Source organism: Heterodontus francisci, chromosome 11 (genome assembly GCF_036365525.1).
Source record: "Heterodontus francisci isolate sHetFra1 chromosome 11, sHetFra1.hap1, whole genome shotgun sequence".
Classification (NCBI taxonomy): domain Eukaryota; kingdom Metazoa; phylum Chordata; class Chondrichthyes; order Heterodontiformes; family Heterodontidae; genus Heterodontus; species Heterodontus francisci.
Window position 1 is genome coordinate 69,171,700 of NC_090381.1, and position 18,392 is coordinate 69,190,091.

Genomic DNA, 18,392 nt, shown 5'->3' on the forward strand with positions numbered 1-18,392 from the left:
GATATGGGTTCCAGATATATTTAAATTTAGGAAAGTAGTCATTCTATGAATGTTGTGTGTTTACTTAAATTGTCATCGAGTTTTATCTACACACATCTAATGTTTCTTTTTAAGACTTGTTTGTATCTTTTTTTTTAATTCATTCATGGGATGTGGGCGACGCTGGCCAGGCCAGCATTTATTGCCCATCCGTAATTGCCCTTGCGAAGGTGGTGGGGAGCTGCCTTCTTGAACCGCTGCAGTCCATTTGGGGTAGGTATACCCACAGTGCTGTTAGGAAGGGAGTTCCAGGATTTTGACCCAGCGACAGTGAAGGAACGGCGATATAGTTCCAAGACAGGATGGTGTGTGACTTGGAGGGGAACTTGCAGGTGGTGGTGTTCCCATGTATTTGCCGCCCTTGTCCTTCCAGTTGGTCGAGGTCACGGGTTTGGAAGGTGCTGTCTAAGGAGCCTTGTTGCGTTGCTGCAGTGCATCTTGTAGATGGTACACACTGCTGCCACTGTGCATCGGTGCTGGAGGGAGTGAATGTTTGTAGATGGGGTGACAATCAAGCGGGCTGCTTTGTCCTGGATGGTGTCGAGCTTCTTGAGTGTTGAAGCTGCACCATCCAGGCAGGTTGAGAGTATTCTATCACACTCCTGACTTGTGCCTTGTAGATGGTGGACAGGCTTTGGGGAGTCAGGAGGTGAGTTACTCGCCTCAGGATTCCAAGCCTCTGACCTGCTCTTGTAGCCATGGTGTATTTATATGGCTACTCCAGTTCAGTTTCTGGTCAATGGTAACCCCTAGGATGTTGATAGTGGGGGATTCAGCGATGGTAATGCCATTGAATGTCAAGGGGAGATGGTTAGATTCTCTCTTGTTGGAGATGGTCATTGCCTGGCACTTGTGTGGCGCGAATGTTACTTGCCACTTATCAGCCCAAGCCTGGATATTGTCCAGGTCTTGCTACATTTCTACATGGACTGCTTCAGTATCTGAGGAGTCACGAATGGTGCTGAACATTGTGCAATCATCTGCAAACATCCCCACTTCTGACCTTATGACTGAAGGAGGGTCATTGCTGAAGCAGCTGAAGATGGTTGGGCCAAGGACACTACCCTGAGGAACTCCTGCAGTGATGTCCTGGAGCTCAGATGATTTGACTTCCAACAACCACAACTATCTTCCTTTGCGCTAGGTATGACTCCAGCCAGCGGAGGGTTTTCCCTGATTCCCATTGACCTCAGTTTTGCTAGGGCTCCTTGATGTCAAGGGCAGTCACTCTCACCTCACCTCTTGAGTTCAGCCCTTTTGTCTATGTTTGAACTAAGGTTGTAATGAGGTCAGGAGCTGAGTGGCCCTGGCAGAACCCAAACTGAGCGTCACTGAGCAGGTTATTGCTAAGCAAGTGCTGCTTGATGGCACTGTTGATGACCCCCTTCTATCACTTTACTGATGATAGAGAGTAGACTGATGGGGCGGTAATTGGCCAGGTTGGATTTGTACTGCTTTTTGTGTACTGGACATACCTGGACAATTTTCCACATTGCAGGGTAGATGCCAGTGTTGTAGCTGCACTGGAACAGCTTGGCTAGGGGCGCGGCAAGTTCTGGAGCACAGGTCTTCAGTACTATTGCTGGAATATTGTCAGGGCCCATAGCTTTTGCAGTATCCAGTGCCTTCAGTCGTTTTTTGATATCACGAGGAGTGAATCGAATTGGCTGAAGTCTGGCATCTGTGACGCCGGGGACTTCAGGAGGAGGCAGAGATGGAGCATCAATTCGGCACTTCTGGCTGAAGATTGTTGCAAATGCTTCAGCCTTATCTTTCGCACTGATGTGCTGGACTCCCCCATCATTGAGGATGGGGATATTTGTGGAGCCACCTCCTCCAGTTAGTTGTTTAATTGTCCTCCACCATTCACGGCTGGATGTGGCAGGACTGCAGAGCTTAGATCTGATCCGTTGGTTATGGGATTGCTTAGCTCTGGCTATCGCATGCTGCTTACGCAGTTTGGCATGCAGATAGTCATGTGTTGTAGCTTCACCAGGTTGACGCCTTATTTTGCGGTTATGCCTGGTGCTGCTCCTGGCATGCCCTCCTGCACTCTTCATTGAACCAGGGTTGGTCTCCTGGCTTGATAGTAATGGTAGAGTGGGTGATATGCCGGGCCATGAGGTTACAGATTGTGGTTGAGTACAATTCATCCTCATGGATGCCCAGTTTTGCATTGTTAGATCTGTTCAAAATCTATCCCATTTAGCACGGTGATAGTGCCACACGACACAATGGACGGTATCCTCAATGTGAAGGCGGGACGTGGTCACTCCTACCAATGCAGTCATGGACAGAAGCATCTGCAGCAGGCAGATTGGTGAGGACGAGGTCAAGTATGTTTTGCCCTAGTGTTGGTTCCCCCACCACCTGCCGCAGACCCAGTCTAGCAGCTATGTCGTTTAAGACTCTGCCAGCTCGGTCAGTAGTGGTGCTACTGAGCCACTTTTGGTGATGGACATTGAAGTACCCCTTGCCACCCTCAGTGCTTCCTCCAAGTGGTGTTCAACATGGTGGAGTACTGAGTCATCAGCTGAGGGAGGGCAGTGGGTGGGAATCAGTAGGAGGTTACCTTGCCCATGTTTGACCTGATGCCATGAGACTTCATGGGGTCCGGAGTCGATCTTGAGGACTCCCAGGGCAACTCCCTCCCTACTGTACGGTGGGACAGGACATACCCAGGGATAGTGATTGCAGTGTCTGGGACATTGTAAGGTATGATTCCGTGAGTGTGACCATGTCAGGCTGGTGCTTGACTAGTCTGTGGGACAGCTCTCCCAACTTTGGCACAAGCCCCCAGATGTTAGTAAGGAGGTCTTTGCAGGGTCGACAGGGCTGGATTTGCCTTTGTCGATGCCGGGTGGTCCGGCCAGTATTTGCAAAGAAAGCCACTGACCCTACAGCTGATACTTTGTGAAATGTACCACTCAACAAATTTCCCTTATCAAACAGCTAAACTGCTCTGTGCCAGTATTTTCCATGAAGGTTGCTCCAACCTATTGTAACTTTGGCAGAATTACATTGCCCTAGTTACTTTGAAAATTCTCCCCTTTTTAATTTATGAACTGTAACTGTTAAAGCTCCCATCTTGGCATGTAATAGTGATTTACACAATATATCCTACTTTTGTAAAATGGCTTATCAATGTTATTTGCCTTTTAAGAGTTAGAATTTGATTTGCATTAAATGGGAGGAAGGTGGGATAATGTTTTACCAAAAGGGCTTTGCTGAACACGTTTTGTAAGTAACTTCCTGAAACATTTCTCCAAAATGTCTACCTTGCTTTATCAAAGGCCTGCATTAGCAAAGATCAACAGTGTTGGGGTGTAACCTTTTTCACTTTTACCATATGGAAGTGTGTTGTGATTTCCAAATTCTTAAGTTTCAAATTAGCAAATTAAGGACTGATTCTAGGAAGCTGGTTGCATAATGCTTGCAAATAATTCCAGCAGGGTAGTGGCAGGGATGTCAAATTGTAAGAAAAAAACTCGTGATTTGTAAGGGAGGGGAAGAGAGATTTGAGTCTGAAAAGATGAGCAAAGATAGGCTGAATGCCCTTTATGTATTTGTAATGCAGTGCTCACTGAGTACAGAAAATCCCATGCATTTGAATATCAAATTGCCATGTGGGGTGGGGAAGACTATCATTGAATTTCAATTATGCAAATAAAAGCATGTAGACTAGATAAGTTTTTTTTTCCTGAGATTTTAATTGGGCTCTAGTATTAAAAGCTGATCAGAACTAATGTAGTTTTGTTTACCTATAATTTAACAAGTTAGCTTCATAAAGATGGATGGTAGAACATTTGCTGGAGATGATAATGTTTATATGTAAATTTAAAAAGTCTGGTATGAGCATTTTCCTTTATTAAAAAAAAATACAAAGGGGGATAATATCTGAAGTAGCTAGTGGGCACCATGATAATTTTTGGGAAAGTATAAGGGACACAACTACAAAAAAGCTAAATATGACTATTCCCATCAGCTTGACCATGGCACATGGTTTAGGGCTTTGTATACATGATCTGTTAAACCAAAAAATAAGCATTAAATAGGTTAATATTTCAACTAGAGCCCTTTAATTTCTCAAACATCCCATTAAGGGAAAGACTGTCAAAATGCTCTCCATTCTGTAAAAGCAAATAAATTCAAGTTGGATGTCCATCACTGCCAAAGGGAAGTAACCCTAAAGTAAACAAGCAGGGTCAACCTGAGCGCTACACAACTTTCAGAAACCCATGTTAAGGCCAAGGATGCAGGTTAGTCTGTATAGCAGGGCCTATGCTGGTTTGAAATTCTAGTAGCAGCAACTTTATACGGAAATAGACCTAAATTTTTTTTCATTCTTAACTGCAGGAAGAATAGGTTGAGGTAGTTGTAGGATCGCATGGAATACCATATCTGCAAGATGCACAGGACCCTTCATTTCAGCAGACATTTAAAACAGCCTTGGTTAAAAGCATTTTTATTCGTTACAATCAATTTATCGCAACATTAGTTTCACTGAGCCACTGTACAAATACAAAGGAAAAGTTGATGTGAAAACAGACTATAAACATAGATACAGCAAGTGATCATTTCAGATTTTATACAATAGCAAAAACACATGGCACAAGTTGCTGGTTTTATTGGCTGCAGAATAAAACTTTTGATAAAATCCAAAGGCAGTACAGTATTACTGTAACTAGAGAAAAAGTTACCAGCTATGTAAAGTTCTGTATTGTACACACTGAATAACTGGTTTTGTACTTCAGTCTGATGATTTTAATACTGAATTTAACAGCAAATTACACAAAACTGCATTTATATTCTGCATTTTTTTTTACACTATAGATATCCACTCTGGAAGGCTTTAGAGTACAACTGACCACATCTGAGATGCACATTTTATCTTGAATCTTCAGCCTACTCTGTCCCAGAATCAATGCATTTGAGAAAATAATTTAAGTTCTACACACTGCATTCAAAATCACAAGTACACATTTCCATTTCTGAGGTGGATAGGATATCTAAATTGGAAATACCCAGGTTTTTCAGCATTTACGATATTAACTGATCCACATTCTGAACCAAATCAACTTCCATCTTCGCCATTCACTGTACAGCATAAGACCTTGTGTGTAATCACAGCACACCCCAGACAGGTTAAGCAAAGCAATCTTTAGCAGTACAATCTGCTTACACACTTCAAAAATCAAAAAGCATAACACTGGCTGGCTACTTAAGCCATTAATGTTGGTTTTGAATGGACTATAGTTTACATATTATACTCATTGAAACAAATAATCACTTTATACTAAACTTAAAGGTCAAAAATATGCACTTCAAGCTGGAGTTCTATACTTTAATTATGGCACATTGATTTAAATTGAAGGCTGTGCAAAATACAAAAAAGTTTAAACCACCTGTTAAATCTTTTGTCCAAATTAATTATAATAACCCCTTCAAGCACACTTTACTCTTACCCCTTTCCAGGTACGGTATAATGTATGTCTATTAAGATATTAGGGTCACTATTGGATTGAAATATCTTAAATTAGTCTGAAGATAAAACTGGTCTAACTTCACAAATCTGCACAAAGAAAATATTCAGTGAGGATTTGAACCACACTTGTTTTTTGCTCCAAAGCTGCTACTCTGGGGGAAAGCTGACTACCTCACCATAAATTTGCTTGAAGTGTTTTTTTTTTAAGAGATACAGCACTGAAAACGTTGGTCCTAGAGCTTTAAAACTGACTTCAAATCAATGTGGTTTTCAAAGCACACATTAGCCCCTCCACCGTTGTTGACCAGTTTTGGGTGCAGTCATGACATTCTGAAGCCATGTTTGATCAACAGGAGGTTTGTACAATTCAATACTTCAGTCACAACTGGTCTTAGAACAAAACCTAAACCAATTTCAATAAATCACCATGTAAACGATGCATCTTATACTGGATAACATGTTTTATACAGTTGTAATTTACTCATGCTTCAAAATGATTTGGCAATTTATTTTTCCACCTACATTATGATATTGAACATATTAGAGAAAGGCCATTTAGGTTTATATGTAATCAAATTTCAGGTCTAAAAGTTCACATGCTCACTTCCCCCCCACTTATCCTGAATGTTAATCACAGCAAACTCCAATGGCCCAGCAGCTAAATACACTATCAAGTCAAATAAATCAGGAAGGCACCAGCTTCAAACGCTCATTTTTTTTTGGTGGGGGGAGATGCAGGGAAAAGAGATTAGACAAATGTGAAACCCCCAGTTATAGGGCCCATCACTGTCCAGGTACACACACAAACTCGAGCAAGATGCTGCCAGTACCTGTGAATCTTCATAAATGTCAACTCCATGAGCAAAGGATGGGGGGGAAAGAGGGGCTCAGGTACAGAGAAACACAAGATAGGCCTTGCCTGTTCTGTGTGCAAATCATTAGATAATTGTTACCATGATAGAGGGCTGATATACATGCATTTTCTTATAAAATGTGCAACAGCATTCTGTTTGACATGATAGATCCTGCTTCTGTACATGTATATGGTTTAATGTCACATATTGCAAATGCACACACAAAACAAAGCATATAGATGGAATGTTTAATTAAAAACTGCTGCAAAAAAGGAAACACATGACCAAAGTTAAATTTTTCACAATAAGTTAATTCACAAGAAAAAAATCTCAACAGCAGTTTATGCATCACTAAGTTCAAAGTGTGACTTCTGATAAATACAGGCTAGAAACTTAGTTTTAAAAATGCATTTTTTTTTATACATAGACAAATGTTACATGATTAGCTGCTGTAATGTGTACATTCCGTATGTACAAAATAATAGATTAGCAGATTTAGAATGAGCAAAAACCCCTCCAAACAATTCAGCCATTAAAACCAAATAGTTAGTTTGAAATATTTTCCTAGTCACCATGGTTACATGTGCTAGCCCCTTTTATAGTTAACAGTTGTTAGGGTTTTCTCCTCTTCATTATATTTGCCTACTTTACAGAAGCCTTGTGTTATACAATTGTATTCAATGATAGAAAAACGTCACCTGCAAATACTAGGTAAAAAGAATGTTATTTCATCGCTGTTGGCTGCAGCTTAGGCAACCTAGTCTCAGTGAATGATATTTGGGTGACATTTCTTCAATTCCAGATTTTCAGGAAACTGTCCCATGATCCTGTTGCTACAGCCATTCCATCATCAGTGATGCCTAAACAGCTGACACGATTGTCATGTCCAGGAAGCACTCCTGGAGGAAAGATAAATGAAAGAAAAAATTATACATAAATTAGATGAGGCAAAACAATTTCCACTTGAAAGTTTGGCAACTAAAGCTTTATTGTGTTAAAAGCACAACAACTAATTAAACGCATTTGGCTTTGCTAATGATTTTTAAACCTAATTTATGCAAGTTAACCATCCATAGCAGAACTTGCTAGATGATCTACCTTGGGCATACTTATTCATTAATTCTCAGGATGTGGACAACATTGACAACTCTACAACTGCTGACTTTGAAAAGGGTTGCATAGGTGACTCATGTTTCAAACTAAACACTGTAAAAGCAAAATACTGCAGATGCTGGAAATACTCAGCAGGTCTGGCAGCATCTGTGGAGAGAGAAGCAGAGTTAACGTTTCAGTGACCCTTCGGAACTAGCAAATATTAAAAATGTAAAAGGTTATAAGTAAAGCAGGAGTGGGGCAAGAGATAACAAAGGAGAAGGTGTAAATAGGACAAGGTCACAGAATAGCTGACCAGAAGGTCGTGGAGCAAAGGCAAACAATATGTTAATGGTGTGTTGAAAGACAAAGCATTAGTACAGATAGGGTGTTAACAGACTGAAAATTGAACAGCCGCAAGTACAAACAAAAAAAAGTGTAAACTGTATAAGTTCTAATGGCTGACTTTGTTTTATTTATTTAGAGATACAGCACTGAAACAGGCTCTTCAGCCCACTGAGTCTGTGCCGACCAACAACCACCCATTTATACTAACCCTACAGTAATCCGATATTCCCTACCACCTACCTACACTAGGGGCAATTTACAACGGACAGTTTACCTATCAACCTGCAAGTCTTTGGCCGTGGGAGGAAACCGGAGCACCCGGCGAAAACCCACGCAGTCACGGAGAACTTGCAAACTCCGCACAGGCTGTACCTAGAATTGAACCCTGGAGCTGTGAGGCTGCGGTGCTAACCACTGCGCCACTGTTTTGGAGGCTTCTGTTAACTATTGCCCATTTCTAGTTGCTCAAAAGTGCTGCTGATGAACCATCCTAAATCCGTCAGTCCTTGAGGTGATGGCACTCCAGGACCCACTGACAATGAACCAACCCAAACTTAATGTGAAGTTAGTGATAGTAGTGCTGCAGTTAAACTACATTTTGTGCCTTTGCTTCCCTCAGCTTCTTTATAATAGCATCTGATTTTTCAGTTGGTAGCTGGTGATCAACTTTACTTGGTCATCAGACTTTATGGGGTCCAAATTCAACCTAAGACTACTATGCCCCCCCACTCTGGTGAGTCTATCCTGCAGGACACGCCCAGGATGGTCATAGGGGAGTCTGGAATTCTGACTGAAATACATGACTCAGTGCAACTATGTTTTACTCACATTGAACAACTTCTCCTTCAACTCCACGCACTTCCTTCAAGTAAAAGGTGTCGCTATGGGTACCCGCATGGGTCCTAGTTATGCCTGTCTTTTTGTGGGATATGTCGAGCATTCTTTGTTCCAGTCCTACTCAGGCCCCCTCCCCCAACTCTTTTTCCGGTACATTGATGACTGTATCGGTGCCGTTTCCTGCTCCCACCCCGAACTCGAAAACTTTATCAACTTTGCTTCCAATTTCCACCCTTCTCTCACCTTTACATGGTCCATCTCTGACACTTCCCTTCCCTTCCTCGACTTCTCTGTCTCCATCTCTGGGGATAGGTTGTCTACCAATATCCATTATAAGCCCACTGACTCCCACAGCTACCTCGACTACACTTCTTCACACCCTACCTCCTGTAAGGACTCCATTCCATTCTCCCAGTTTCTCCGTCTCCGACGCATCTGCTCTGATGATGCTACCTTCCATGACGGTGCTTCTGATATGACCTTTTTCCTCAACCGAGGATTTCCCCCCACTGTGGTTGACAGGGCCCTCAACCGTGTCCGACCCATTCCCCGCACCTCTACCCTCACCCCTTCCCCTCCCTCCCAGAACCGTGACAGGGTTCCCCTTGTCCTCACTTTTCATCCCTCCATATCCAAAGGATCATCCTCCGCCATTTTCGCCACCTCCAGCGTGATGCCACTACCAGTCGCATCTTCCCCTCCCTTCCCCTGTCAGCATTCCGAAGGGATCGTTCCCTCCGCGACACCCTGGTCCACTCCTCCATTACCCCCACCACCTCGTCCCCGTCCCAGGGCACCTTCCCTTGCAATCGCAGGAGGTGTAACACCTGCCCATTTACCTCCTCTCTCCTCACTATCCCAGGCCCCAAACACTCCTTTCAGGTGAAGCAGCGATTTACTTGTACTTCTTTCAATGTAGTATACTGTATTCGCTGCTCACAGTGTGGTCTCCTCTACATTGGGGAGACCAAGCGCAGACTGGGTGACCGCTTTGCGGAACATCTCCGCTCAGTCCGCAAGCAGGACCCTGAGCTTCCGGTTGCTTGCCATTTCAACACTCCCCCCTGCTCTCATGCTCACATCTCTGTCCTGGGATTGCTGCAGTGTTCCAGTGAACATCAACGCAAGCTCGAGGAACAGCATCTCATCTACCGATTAGGCACACTACAGCCTGCCGGACTGAACATTGAGTTCAATAATTTCAGAGCATGACAGCCCCCCACTTTACTTTCTTTTTCAGTCATTTTTAGTTATTTTTTCTTCCTTTTTTTTGCATTCCTTTTTACATTTTTTGCATTTATTTCATTTCATCTTAGTTTGTTCAGTTTGCTTACCCACTGTTTTTTTCAGGTTGTTTTTCTTCAGGTTTGCACTTGCTGATGTTCTATATTCAGTATATTCACACCTAATCTGTACTAATGCTTTGTCTTTCAAAACACCATTAACATATTGTTTGCCTTTGCTCCGTGACCTTTTGGTCAGCTATGTGGCCTGGTCCAATCTGCACCTTCTCCTTTGTTATCTCTTGCCCAACCCCCACCTCACTTGTTTATAATCTGTGACTTTTCTAATATTTGTCAGTTCCGAAGAAGGGTCACTGACCCGAAACGTTAACTCTGCTTCTCTTTCCACAGATGCTGCCAGACCTGCTGAGTGAATCCAGCATTTCTTGTTTATGTTTTACTGTTGCTTGACTGATCTGTGGGCTAACTCTTCCATTATTGTCTGTAAATCAGCCTGTTAATTTATAATTGGCCTTTTCTCACCAACGGGTTCATTAAAGCACCCTTTCTAAGATTGGAGAGATGCATCAGGGGCAAATGTGAATTGTTAGTATCCATTTCCTATAACAATTGCAATTCTGATGAAAGGTCATAGACAACAACTTGCATTTATATAGCACCTTTAACAAAGCATTCCAAGGCACCTCACAGGGGCATTATAAAACAAAATGTGACACCAAGCCACAGAAAAGACTTACAGCAGATGACCAAAAGGTTGGTCAAAGTGGTAGGTTTTAAGGAGTCTCTTGAAGGAGGTAAAGCAAGATAGAGGCATGGAGAGGTTTAGGGAGGGAATTCCAGAGCTCAGGACTTAGCTGAAATAATGGAGCGATTAAAATCAGGGATGCTCAAGAAGCTAGAATTAGAGGAGTAGAGATACCTCAGAACATTGAAGGCTGCTGGAGATTACAGAGATAGGAAAGGGCGAGACCAAGGAGGGATTTGAAAACAAGCATGAGAATTTTAAAATCAAGGTGTTGCTTAACTGAGAACCAGTGTAGCTCAGTGAGTACAGGGGTGATGGGTAAATAGGATTTAGGACAAGTTAGGATAAGCACAAGTTTATGGAGGGTAGACGTGGAAGGCTGGCCAGGAGTACATTATAATAGTCAAGTCTGGAGCTGAAACGACCTGCAATGTTAATTCTATTTCTCTCTCCGCAGTTGGTAATTGACCAGAGTATTTTCAGCATTTTCTGTTTTTACTTCATATAACAAGTGGTTTTCGTTATTGTAACCCTAGGACACATTACATGACTGGATATTGGACAGTATTGGTAAAATCCTGATAAAGAATGCAGAGTCTGCTTTTGGAAGTCAGATCATGTTTGAGCCTAATAAAGTAGCTAGTGCAGACCTAAAATTTGTAACCACTAAGCTTTAAGACAGGTTTCCTTACAGAAGGCAGGAGAAGCTGTTCTGTAGGAGTAAAATATTCAAAACAGTCTCCACCACTCAATGCTAAAAGGCCAAAATAATTAATTATATCAGTGTCATAGAAGCCATGCAAATGCTTATAGATCAATTTTATTTTAGCGCATAAAATCATGATTGTGACTAAGCTTACATTCTAATTTGTTCTAAAGAAAAACACCATGCATAGTTTTACTGACCTGCACGATCTCCCTTCAGAGAGTCCCAAACATTGCAATTAAAGTCATCATAGCCTGCAAGTAGGAGACGCCCACTTTTGGAAAATGCAACTGATGTAATCCCACAGATAATGTTATCATGGGAATACATCATCAGCTCCTGGTCTGCTCGGAGGTCAAACAATCTACAAGTGGCATCATCTGACCCAGTGGCAAATGCATTTCCATTAGGGAAGAACTGTGAATGGAAACAGAATACACCATCTATATCTTGCCAAATTGTAACTACGTTAATTAGAATGGTTACAAAACTAGATATAACTTTACATCTGATATTGTCTTGGTATTAAAATGATAATGTAAACTGTCAATTACAAAATAATGAGCTTGTTTTATGAAACTATGTAAAATCATAGAATGATTATGGCACAAAAGGAGGCCATTCAGCCTGTCATGCCCATGAAGGTTCTCTGCAAGAGCATCTCGGCTAGTCCCACTCCCCTGCCTTTTCCCATAGCCCTGCAAATTTTCTCTCTTCAGATAATTATCCAATACTCTTTTGAAAGCTCTGATTGAATCGGCCTCCACCACACACTCGGGCAATAGATTCCAGATCTAACCACTCACTGCGTAAAAATGTTTTCCCTCATGTTGCCTTTGACTCTTCTGTCAATCACCTTAAATCAATATCCTCTGCTCCTTGACGCTTCTGCCAATGAGAACAATTTCTCTATATACTGTCTAGATTCCTCATGATTTTGAGCACCTCCATCAGCTCTTCTTTCAACCTTCTATTCTTTGAGAACAGCCTCAGCTCCTCCAATCTATCCTTGTAACTGAAGTCCCTCATCCCTGGAACCATTCTTGTAAATCTTTTCTGTACCCTCTCTAATGCCTTCAAATCCTTCCTAAAGTGTGGTGTCCAATTTGGCACAATACTCCAGTTGAGGCCAAGTATGTAGTTTAGGGTGTACTCAATTTGGTTTTGGTTTAAAACCACACTAATGTATCAAATGGAAGTCAGTTTAAATTATACCTGACTTCACCTCTTAAATGATAGAAAAAGTGATTACTTCTCGTTCCAGCAAATATTATCCAATAGGCATAAAAGTTGTCATGCATCCAGTACCAGTTTAAATTCTACACTTTGATCTTATTGAGATGACCAAAATTATACTTACACAAACTGCATTAATATCAGACACATGTCCAGTGAATGACTGTCTGCACATTCCATCTCTAATATCCCAGAGTTTGGCAGAAGCGTCACAAGCACCAGAAACAAAAATCCTCATGTCAGGACTAAGAGTGAGACTCATGACATCTCCTGTATGTCCTGTAAACATGGTGGTTTGATGGCCTGTTTCAATGTCCCATAAAGCACTGTAAATACAAAAATGCACATTAATGCTTTCACTGGTACTACAAAATGGAGAAATTAAATTTTCACAGGAGCAAGCTTTCCATGGACCTATACAAAATACCCCATTGGTCTGTCTTCATTAAATAACTGTGGGTGGAAAGGGGGAAATCAGAGGGAGTATTATTCTAGGCTGCTCCCATGGATGTCTTAGAGGCTATGAGTAGAGCATTGGCTACCCTAGCTCTAAAGTTGCATCTTTCCCTAGTCTCTTTGCGATCTCCTCTCATGTCCTCTTCAAGCTCAGCCTGTCCATGAAGCCCAGCTCTCGCTATCTCCACTCTATTACCACTAAATTGCTGAAACCTCAACATCCCTTCCCTGACCCCTCCATATTAGCTGATATAGTAAACTGTTTCCTCTTCCCTTTCAAATCTGCTATCAGTACCCCTCTCCTCAAAAACCCACTCTTGACCCCTCTATCTCTGCAAGCTAACACACCATGTCCAACCTTCCTCTCCTTTTCTTCAACCCCTGTCACAAACTCCATTCCCTCACTACCGATCCCACCCACTTCCCAGTGTTGTGGCCAAACAAGGAGATAGGAAAGAGAGAAGCACTTTGACCCCTCCTCACTTGACCGTAACAGCTTGACAGAATACATGCTGAGAGGTCTTTCCCCCTGGCTGGAGTGTCTAGAATTCAGGAGTCATAGTCTCCAGATAAGGGGTCAATCATTTAGGACTGAGATGGAGAAATTTCTTCACTCAGAGGGTTGCAAATCTTTGGAATCCTCTGGCCCAGAGGACTGTGGATGCTGTGTCATTGAGATTGATAAGGGTATCTATGGATATAGAGATAGGATAGGAAAGTGAGGTTGATGTAAAAGTTCACCCATGATTTTATTTAATGGAGCAACAAACTCAGGGGCCATATGGCCTGCCTATTCCTGTTCCTATTTTTTATGTTCTTCTGGGGAATGAAGTTGGGCAAGCGAAGCATGTTTCAATGGGAGAGCATTTGGGGCACAGTACAATAAGCGTAAAAATAATTAACTGACGGAGAACTAATTTCAGTGAGTTGAAAAGGGATTTTTTTTTTTTAATTCATTAATGGGATGTGGGCATTGCTGGCTAGGCTGGCATTTATTGCTCATCCCTAATTGCCCTGGAGAATGGTGAACTGCCTTCTTGAACTGCGGCAGTCCATGTGGGGTAGGTACACCCACAGTGCTGTTAGGAAGGGAGTTCCAGAATTTTGACCCAGTGACAGTGAAGGAACGGCCAGGTGGACAGTAATCGAATAATGAGAGGCTTTCAAAGGAGAGGGTTCAGGTACAAAGTAGGCACATTCCCACAAGGGGGAAATGAAGGGCATCCAAAGCCACAGTTCCCTGGATGACGAAAGAGATTAAAATGAAACAAAAAGGCTTAGAACAAATCTATGGCTCACAATACAGCAGAGAACTAAGCTGAACGCAAAGTACAGAAAAAAAAGGGAATAAGGGGGCAAAGAGTATGAGAATCGATTAATGGCCAACATTGATGGGAACCCAGAAGTCTTTTACAAACCGTATACAGAGTAAAACAGTAGTCAAAAGGAAAGTGGGGGGGGGGGGGGGGGGGGAAGAGGAGGGCGGACTGATTAGGGACCAAAAAGATCTTCCTTTGGAGGCAAAGGGCATTGCTGAGGTACTAAATGAGTATTTTCATCCAGCTTCAAAGGGGATGCTGCTGAAGTAGCAGTAAAAGAGCAGGTAGTAGCAATATTAGATAAGATTGAAATAGATCAAGAGGAGGTACCTAAAAGATTGGCAGTACGCAAACTAAAAATGTCACCCAGTCCAGATGGGACGCATCCTCTGTTAATGATGGAAGGACAGAAATTGCGGAGACTTTGGCCACAATCTTCCAAGCCTCCGTAGATATGGAGGAGGTGCCAGAGGACTGGAGGATTGCAAATATTACGCTGTTGTTCAAATAGGGGAGATGGATAAACCCACCAATTGCAGGCCAGTTAGCTGGGAGAAAATAAATTGGCACTTGGAAAAGTATGGGCTACTAAATTAAAGTGCATAGATTTGTTAAAGGCTGATGGGGTTTAATCAGCTTGATTTGAGTTCTTTGATGAAGTCAGAGAGAGGATTGATGTGGGTGATGCAGCTGATGTGTATATAGACTTCCAAAAGCTGTTTGATAAAGTAGCACAGAATAGACTTGTTCACAAAATAAAAGCCCATGGGATTAAAGAGACAGTGGCAGCGTGGATACAAAATTGGTTAAGAGGCAGAGTGCAGCGGTGAACAGTTGTTTTTTTTATGCTGGAGGGAAGTATACATAATTGTTCCCTAGGTTTTGTCTTTCGGACCACTGCTCTTTTTGATATATATTAACAATTTGGACTTGCACATACAGGGCAGAATTTCAATGTTTGCAGATGACACGAAACTTCTAACACGAAAAATAGTAACAGATTTCAGGAGGACACAGATTGACAAAATGGACAGACACATAGCAGATGAAATTTAACACAGAGGTGTGAAGTGATACATTTTGATAGGAAGAATGAGGGAAGTCAATATAAACTAAATGGTACAATTTTAAAGGGAGTTCAGGAACCTGGGCGCTTACGTACAAAAATCTTTGAACATGGTAAGACAAGTTGAGAAGGCAATTAAAAAAGCAAGTGGGACCCTTGGCTTCATAAATAGAGGAATAAAGTACAAAAGCAAAGAAGTTATGCTAAACTTTTATAAAACACTGGTTAGGCCTCAACTGGAGTATTATGTTCAGCTCTGGGCACCACATATTAGAAAGATATCAAGGTCTTAGTGAGTGTGCAGAAGACATTTACTAGAATATTACCAGAGATGAAGGGCTTCAGTTGTATGGAGATACTGTTGAAGATGGGGTTGCTCTCCTTAGAGCAGAGAAGGTTAAGAGATTTGATGATGTTCAAAATATGGTGGAACCACTTCCAGTGACAAAAGGGTCAGTAATTAAGCTCTGCAGTCCTGCCACGCCACGTCCAGCCGTGAATGTTGATGGACAATTAAACAACTAACTGAAGGAGGAGCAGGCGCCACAAATATCCCCATCCTCAATGATGGGGGAGCCCAGCACATCAGTGCAGAAGATAAGGCTGAAACATTTGCCACAATCGTCAGCCAGACTTGCTGAATTGATGATCCATCTCTGCCCCCCGAAGTCCCCAGCATCACAGATGCCAGACTTCAGCCAATTCGATTCACTCCACATGATATCAAGAAATGACTGAAGGCACTGGATACTGCAAAGGCTATGGGCCCTGGCAATATTCCGGCAACAGTACTGAAGACCTGTGCTCCAGAACTTGCCATGCCCCTGCCAAGCTGTTCCTGTACAGCTACAACACTTGCATCTACCTGGCAATGTGGAAAATTTCCCAGGTATGTCCTGTACACAAAAAGCAGGACAGGTCCAATCCGGCCAATTATCGCCCCACCAGTCTACTCTCAATCAGTAAAGTGACAGAAGGTGTCATAGACAGTGCCATCAAGCGGCACTTGCTTAGCAATAACCTGCTCAGTGATGCTCAGTTTGGGTTTCACCAGGGCGATTCAGCTCCTGACCCCATTACAGCCTTGGTTCAAACATGGACAAAAGATCTGAACTTAAGAGGTGAAGTGAGAGTGACTGCCCTTGACATCAAGGCAACATTTGACAAGAGTATGGCATCAAGGAGCCCTAGCAAAACTGGAGTCAAAGGGAATCAGGGGGAAAACTCTCCGCTGGTTGGAGTCATACCTAGTGCAAAGGATGATGATTATGGTTGTTGGAGGTCAATCATCTCAGCTCCAGGACATCGCTGCAGGAGTTCCTCAGGGTAGTGTCCTAAGCCCAACCATCTTCAGCTGCTTCATCAATGAGCTTCCTTCAATCATAAGGTCAGAAGTGGGGATGTTCGCTGATGATTGCACAATGTTCGACACCATTCACAAATCCTCAGATACTGAAGCAGTCTGTGTAGAAATGCAGCAAGACCTGGACAATATCCAGGCTTGGGCTGATAAGTGGCAAGTAATATACGTGCCACAGAAGTGCCAGGCAATGACCATTTCCAACAAGAGAGAATCTAACCATCTCCCCTTGACATTCAATGGCATTACCATCGCTGAAACCCCCACCAACATTCTGGGGGTTACCACTGACCAGAAACTGAACTGGAGTATCCATATAAATACCGTGACTACAAGAGGGGCTAGGAATCCTGCGGCGAGTAACTCATCTCCTGACTCCCCAAAGCCTGTCCATCATCTACAAGGCACAAGTCAGGAGTGTGATGGAATACTCTCATGACTGGATATGTGCAGCTCCAACACAAGAAGCTCAACACCATCCAGGACAAAGCAGCCCGCTGGACTGGCACCTCATCCACTCCCTCTACCACTGATGCACAGTGGCAGCAGTGTGTACCATCTACAAGATGCAATGCACCAAGGCTCTTTAGACAGCACCTTCCAAACCCGTGACCTCTACCACCTAGAAGGACAAGAGCAGCAAATACATGGGAACACCACCACCTGCAAGTTCCCCTCCAAGCCACACACCATCCTGACTTGAAACTATATTGCTGTTCCTTCACTGTCACGGGGTCAAAATCCTGGAACTCCCTTCCTAACAGCACTGTGGGTGTACCTACCCCACATGGACTGCAGCAGTTCAAGAAGACAGCTGACCACCACCTTCTCAAGGGCAATGAGGGATGGGCAATAAATGCTGGTCTAGCCAGTGACGCCAACAACCCATGAATGAACAAAAAAAAATGACACAGATTTAAGGTAACTTACAAAAAAATGAGATGAAGGAAAAATATGCGGTGAGTTTTTCATGATATGGAATGCACGTCCTGAAAAGATGGTGGAAGCAGATTCAATGGTAACTTGCAATGGGGAAATGGATAAATATTTGAAGGAAAAATATTTACTGGGCTATGGAGAAAGAGCAGCGCACTGGGATTAACTGGATCGACCGTTCAAGTAGCTGGCACAGGCACAATGAACCGAATGGCCTACTTCTGTACTCTATGATTCTATGAGCTTTCCAACTTACCAACTCGTATCTCCTGAGCTTGTAACAATCTGGTTGTCATCCAGAAAACGACAACATGATAAGTAACCTGTAAAGAAAATTAAAACAAACAGTAATATGCTTTCGGTATCAACATTAGCATAATTAGTTTTAAAAATGTCTGCAATCAAGTCCAACATTCAATTTGATAGAAGTTTTCATGCACTACTTGCTGCATTCCATAGAGTCTGATCTTTCCAACCTACCACATAATTTACATAGTTTTTTCCAACTTTAGTTTCCTGAGGGCAGTAAATGATCACAAGTAGTTTCCAAAAGATGAAGTTCTAATGTGACTACCAGAAATAAAATCAAGCCAAAACTCCAATATCATTTTAACAGTCTTCATTACTTAATTCTAACTAGTTGCCATCCAAGATAACATTCCCACAGTT

The 18,392-nt window shown here is 42.5% G+C and overlaps 1 protein-coding gene across 2 annotated transcripts in view; it reads right to left on the reverse strand.

The window, feature by feature from the left end:
* Positions 1–4,487: 4,487 nt before the first annotated feature.
* The window catches only part of LOC137375299 (guanine nucleotide-binding protein subunit beta-4), a 71,842-nt gene continuing 57,937 nt past the window's right edge, over positions 4,488–18,392 (reverse strand). For both annotated transcript variants that reach the window (XM_068042253.1, XM_068042252.1), the window contains exons 7-10: positions 17,980–18,046; positions 12,711–12,912; positions 11,551–11,767; positions 4,488–7,277 (exon numbers count right to left, since the gene is read on the reverse strand). In XM_068042253.1, coding sequence (XP_067898354.1) covers positions 7,171–7,277; positions 11,551–11,767; positions 12,711–12,912; positions 17,980–18,046 — 593 coding nt within the window. In that variant the 3' untranslated portion in view covers positions 4,488–7,170. The remainder of the gene's footprint in view (positions 7,278–11,550; positions 11,768–12,710; positions 12,913–17,979; positions 18,047–18,392) is intronic.